Source organism: Seriola lalandi, unplaced genomic scaffold, assembly GCF_002814215.2.
Source record: "Seriola lalandi dorsalis isolate HSWRI2012SDOR001 ecotype SW California unplaced genomic scaffold, Sedor1 jcf7180002052510, whole genome shotgun sequence".
In the NCBI taxonomy this organism is placed as follows: Eukaryota; Metazoa; Chordata; class Actinopteri; order Carangiformes; family Carangidae; genus Seriola; species Seriola lalandi.
In genome coordinates, this window is record NW_019523063.1 from 38,884 (window position 1) to 45,102 (window position 6,219).

Below are 6,219 nucleotides of genomic sequence, written 5' to 3' on the forward strand. Positions count from 1 at the left end.
CTCTCTCTCTGGCACTCTCTCTACCTTCAGGAGTCTATGGTGATGTCCAGAGGGTAAAGATCCTCTACAACAAAAAGGACAGTGCTCTGATCCAGCTGTCCGATGGCAACCAGGCTCAGCTGGGTGAGTTTTGAACGTTCATAATATGTCACTGAAAAATAAGATGAATAAAGACTTGGCTTGTTTTTTTATTTTTTGTGTAATTAAAATCAGAAGTGCATATCCTGATAAAGTCACTTGCAGGTGCATGAATGTTCGAGATTTTCATTTAGTGGGATTGAAGTGAAATTAGCTTTTTGACCGAATATTTACACCAGTTAGTGTTTAACCATACTGAGAAATAAAGATTATATATATATATATATATACGTGTATGTATGTGGGTTTTTTGTATTATGGATGTGATATGACAAATGAATGACCCTGTTGCATTATCAGTAAATATCGTTTAGATTTCTCACCTGCTCATATTCTCTATTTTTTATGACTTAAATTTTTAAAACTTTTCATAATTCCACGTTACAAAAACACACTAGTCTTAGATAATAATAAAAAATAATGATAATAAATAAATAAGATAATAGAATAAAATGTCCACAGCACCACTGTCGCATGAAGAATCATAATCCTTGTAGAATAGACATTAAAACAGCGTCCACGTGTTCATTTCTGTTGCACCATCTCCACATCCATCTCTCCACATCCACGACTGCCACCATCCCAAAAAGGTGTATTTACAGATGCAAATAACATGTTGAAAACGGACAGACTGTGCTCATTCGGTCCCTTGCAATGAGTGAAATGGCAGAAACATTCCTCGTTCGTCAGTCTATGTGATATTCCTTCAACACACCTGCTCATATTTTCTGTTTTTGTCCTCGTGTAGCAATGAGCCACTTGAATGGTCAGAAGGTGTTCGGTAAAGTGATGAGAGTGACGCTGTCGAAGCATCAAACTGTGGCTTTACCCAGAGAAGGACTGGACGACCAGCTCCTCACTAAAGGTTATTTGTTTTCTCAATCTTTATATGTTTGTAAAGGAAATAATAAACAGTGTTTAATCTAAGTCCTAATAATAATAACAATAATGTTTCACCCAGCATTATGGTTTTCTTTATGACATCTTTATTTTGTTTCTGTCGGACAGATTTCTCCGGCTCTCCACTCCATCGCTTTAAGAAACCAGGATCCAAGAACTTCCAGAATATCTTTCCTCCCTCTGCGACACTTCATCTCTCCAATATCCGGTAGAACAGCGCATCTCCGTCAAAGTCATTCAGCAAATCGTTTAATTAGTTTAGCGGCCTCCTCGACTTTATGCTGCTTCACTTCAAGGCTGTAAATAGTTTGTCTTTTTCATGCCCAGGGACGGTGTTGGAGAGGATGATCTCCGTCTTCTGTTCTCCAACAGCGGAGGAACTGTCAAGGCCTTCAAGTTCTTCCAGTAAGAAACAATTCAATGTGACGCTCTTTACAGTCCCTCCAGGATTTGGCGGCTTTTTATGAGATTGTTTTGCAACAGAAAAACATGATTTCACTGCAGCTTTTATGGTTTTTTTGTTTTGAAACAGGGAGAAAAGATTTTTTTTTTTAAAAAGCTAAAAATGTTGCTATTTTTTATTTGTATAATTCATTAAAAATTTAACGCAACTTGTTTCAGTGAGAATAAATCCAGGTCAGTGCAGGTGGTGACCCAGTCTTCATGAATGTCTCACAGAATTCACAGGGGCTGGTTGAGTGTGTGTTAATTATTGCGATCGAGACATTGCGACTTTCTGGAGGGACTGTCTTTAAGACACTTAAAACGTCTACAGTTGAAGAAGTAAATGGTGCCAAGTGCACAAACACTTTCACTTTCGCTTTTCATACAATTCAGCTGTTTGTCTCTGTGCTTCCTCCATCAGGGACCGGAAGATGGCCTTGATCCAGATGTCGTCAGTAGAGGAGGCAATCCAAGCGCTGATGGATCTTCACAACTACGACATGGGAGGGAATCACCATCTAAAGGTTTCCTTTTCAAAGTCCACCATCTAAGCCTCACGCCCGGTTCCTCAACCTTAAGATCCTTTACGAGCGAGGGAAGTCACTCCCATTTTCCATGTTTTATGTTCTGTTAACCTCTTCTGTGCTATCCCGAAAAAACTTAAATTAAGTCGTACAGTAACACACACACAATGTGTTTTTAAATGTCCAATTAAACATTATGAAGCCACAGACTAAAATGTGAATCATACAGACCTTAAGATTAGAAAACCATCTTCCAACGATCATTAAGAACAGACAGGCCTTTCGTAATGTACGACGAGTCCTGAACGTCATCCGTGAAAAGAGAGAGATAGTAAACATGACGCTGAAAACACATTGGTATTATTTTTGTGATTCACTCTGTCGATCTGAATCCCAAACTACTGAACTGTGAAGCATTAGCTGAAGTTGTGTTGACCCTTGAATCCCTGGCAACAGCAATCAGAAATCATCCAGGGATAAAAGGCATTGATATTTCAAAGAGCATCAGATTTCTTTATTTGCTGACGACACACTGGTATATGTCTAAAAACAAAAAATCACCACCTAAGGTGTAAATCAACAATACCAATCAACAATTCAGCCTCTGTCATAATAACTGGAGATGAGTTCAAGTGTTTAGGAATAATGATCCCATGTAGTTTAGCCCCATTGTTGCTGTTTGGACAGATGACTCTTCCCCCAACCTTAATTAGCAAAATGAATGTTATTAAAACAAAAACTCTGGACACATCTCTCTACTCCGACTCTCTCAGGAGGCTTAAGCAGAAAACAACTAACCCGTATGTTAAAACCACAGTTACAGCTTGGTATGAATCACGTTTTCTCCTATTAGGGGGGTAACACAGTGTTTGCATCAGGTAATTCAGACTCTGGGCTCAGACGGGTTTATATAACAAGACCTTCAGACAGATAATACAGAGCTATTTTATCCATTAAAAGTAAGATTTAAATCAATCCAAAGATAATTGGCTTGAGAGGACGTAGCCTGTGTAAGGCTTGGTGAATTCCTTATATCCCAGAACAGAGAAAGGTTCCTGATTTCCTTTGCTTGTGGAAGTGTAAATACATAATAATAATAATAATAAAGCAATAAGCAACACAATTTCCAACATCATCCACAAAGAACTCATGAAAGTAAATGAGTTTAATGACCTCTGCTTATTACAAGCGAACTGTCTTAATGTGAGTTTGTGGTGGATTAATGAGCTTTAATCAAACAAACAAAAATCATATATTTCATAATAATATATGGGATTCATCTCGTACATTTTTGGAATTATTACCTGAAAACTTCTTAAATGTGGCATTTACCAACTTAGACTTTACTCCTTTTGCATTTCTTTTTTTTTTTCTCCCCCCTTTTCGATATACGGATATGTAGTTATGCATTTGTGCACATTGTTGTGTGTGTGTATAAGTAATTTATTTATTTTCGTCATTTTGTAAACTATCACTGTTTTTATAAACACTGATGGCAATCAGTTCATGGGTGGGAGGGAAGTTGTTTTGAGGAAGATTTGAAAGATGTAAACAGACCGGTCTAGAAAAGTGATGTATGATGTTCAAAAGCAAGAGACAATAGATAAATAATAGATACAACAAGTTAAACATTATAAAGTTTCAGTTAAAAAGATTCAGAAACACCTGATCACATGATGTAAACTCTTGACCAATTAGAAGCAGTTCTTAGCCAAACCCCATTCCTGCTTTTACCCTCATGACACGTTCAAGAGCGGCTGATCGCCTCGCTGCAGTGATGTAGAGCTGTACTCCTGGGTGTGTCACGACGTTGTGACATCACTGTTGGGTGTGGCTACATACAGCAGGTGAAACGGACTCTCTCACCTGTCGGCACAGCAGTAGACTCTTTGAGTTCCTGTGATTAATCATCTCTTAATTCTCTGTACGTTGTGTTGCTACGTCAACCTTTTCTGTTCTTAATTACTATTTGAACCATAAGATATTATTGCTCTAACAGTCGTCACCCCCCACATTCGTTTTCCTCATCAATATGTGACTCCTCTTCCCTCTTGTCATTTGAAGATTTGTTTTGGACAGTGCAGATTCTGCCACGCTCATCCATCAGTGTGCTGATTCACTCCTTCAGACCTCTTCCTGTTCGTCTCTGCACTTTGGTGCATTCAAAATAAAATAACTAAAAAACACCAACTGATATCTTGGACACGTCATCCAAGCTACAAGTATAAAGGAGTAGAGGGCGTGTTGTTTCACATCTACAGTGTAAATATGGCCAGTGTTACATTACCAGCACCCGATGTTCCTTGGTAGCTCGCAGCTTAAAGAAAAAACTGAAATCGTTTAAACGCCAGACGTAACTTTAGAACCAGGGAATCCTCAGAGGAGACGGAGTGAACGACGCGTGCTGCCATTTCCAGTTTCAAGAGACATTTTTTTGTGAACTGTGAACAATCGCTCTGACGCCGTTTATACGTGATGCCCGTTTGATTAAAAAGCAGCAGGCTCATTGTGGCCAGTCTGCGAGGGGGGGGGCTTTAAAGGCATTCTGGGAAATGTGAATCATAATTTGAAGCTAACGACGCTTGTTGAGGACAATTGAGAACCCCCCCCCCCCAAAAACTTCCTCTACAAAAATAACCTGGAATGTGTGTGTGACATTAACACTTTGTAATGATGCTGAAGGTGGAGCTTTCCTTGAAGAATAGAGCCATCTGTAATGTTCCTGTTTAAATCCCATCCCAGCCTTTTGACAACCACATACACACACACAGACACACACACACACACACACACACACACACACACACACACACAGGATGCATGCTCTTGCTCTCTGTTGAGACGACGTTTCAACATGTGATTCTGGTCTTGGTCTCTGGTTTTGGGAGGAGACCTGTTGGGACCAAAGTACATGATCCTTTTAAGTCTGTGGTCTGATATTACTATTGATTCTTTTTGTGACTTTGAACGTTTGATTTTACTGGTGATGTTTGTTGATCCTGTGTTGTAAACCTGTAGAAACACATTATTTTGTTAATTTTCTAAAAAAAATAAACAAAAAACCAGATGTGAACCTCTCATCAAGCCGACGGCTGTGTCAGCGTTTGAACTGAGTTCATGTCCAAAGTCTTTTAGGGGATTGTTGTAAATTCTTTACTTGAATTCAGTTTTTTTAATTTAATTTAATCTGTTTTTTTTTGTTTGTTTGGTTTTTTTTTTGTCATAAGATTTCAGATTAGCACAAATTAAACATGCCTTTTCTACCAAGGAGCCCAGGTTAAATTGTGTGTGTTAGTGTGTGTTTGGACCGGGTTCAGACCTCTGCTTTCATCTGTCTTACCTGTCGACCTGTCAATAAACTTCTCTCACTTTGTTCAGCTCTGTCTCTCTGCTCTGATCTTTCCCTCCGAGCTGCTCCGTTCCCTCATTCACACTTTATTTTAGGGTTTTCTTTTCAATCTTTATTGAAAAACATCCAAGTCTTCAAACAGTACAAACGTGCTCAATATAGTTGTGGACATAGTCAAGAGTAATAATTACAAAATAATAGAAAAAAGAAAGATAAGAGGAACAATAAGAAAAAATAAAAACAAATTGAGATAATCAACTACAGTAAAACAGAACTAGAATCACGGCCTCGTGGTCGTATCCCTCCGCCACTCTGACTACTTTCAGGTTACATCCCTGTTTATCCAGAGTCATAAAATATGAAATTTTTGTCATGAGTAGTGTTTTGTGGGGTCATCACGCACTTGAACTTTGACCTTTGAACTCCAAAACCCACGCAGTTCACCCTTAAGTCCGTCCTGTTCTCCAGGACACGATATCTCAGGAACGCCTCGACGGAACTTCATCAAATTTGGCGCGAACATTCACCAGGACTCAAGGGTGAACTGATTAGATTTTGATGACTAAAGGTCAAAGGTCAAGTTCACAGTGACAAATGACAAAATTTCTCACTAATGATTAATATTCTATGACTGAATAAACAGGGATGTAACCTGGAGCGAGTGTGAGTGGCGGAGGGATACGACCAGGAGGAGGTGATTCTACTTCTAAGATAAGACTGTATAGAAGGAAATGAGCAATAAGAAACCTTTGGTCTCCTCTGTCTGTTTTCCTCCTTTGATTTCTTTATCAAATAATCACTAATGAAGATCTTATTATGGCACAGTCAGACCTCAAAAAAGGGGGAAGACGAAAGAGGGTAAAT

General features: G+C 38.8%; 1 protein-coding gene across 1 annotated transcript in view; it reads left to right on the top strand.

Annotated features, from left to right (window-relative positions):
* The window catches only part of LOC111650604 (polypyrimidine tract-binding protein 2-like), a 19,627-nt gene extending 14,244 nt beyond the window's left edge, over positions 1–5,383 (top strand). The window contains exons 13-17 of the mRNA XM_023400518.1: positions 31–123; positions 887–1,003; positions 1,147–1,246; positions 1,366–1,443; positions 1,904–5,383. Of these exons, the coding sequence (XP_023256286.1) occupies positions 31–123; positions 887–1,003; positions 1,147–1,246; positions 1,366–1,443; positions 1,904–2,033 (518 nt within the window). The 3' untranslated portion in view covers positions 2,034–5,383. The remainder of the gene's footprint in view (positions 1–30; positions 124–886; positions 1,004–1,146; positions 1,247–1,365; positions 1,444–1,903) is intronic.
* The last annotated feature ends 836 nt before the right edge of the window (positions 5,384–6,219 follow it).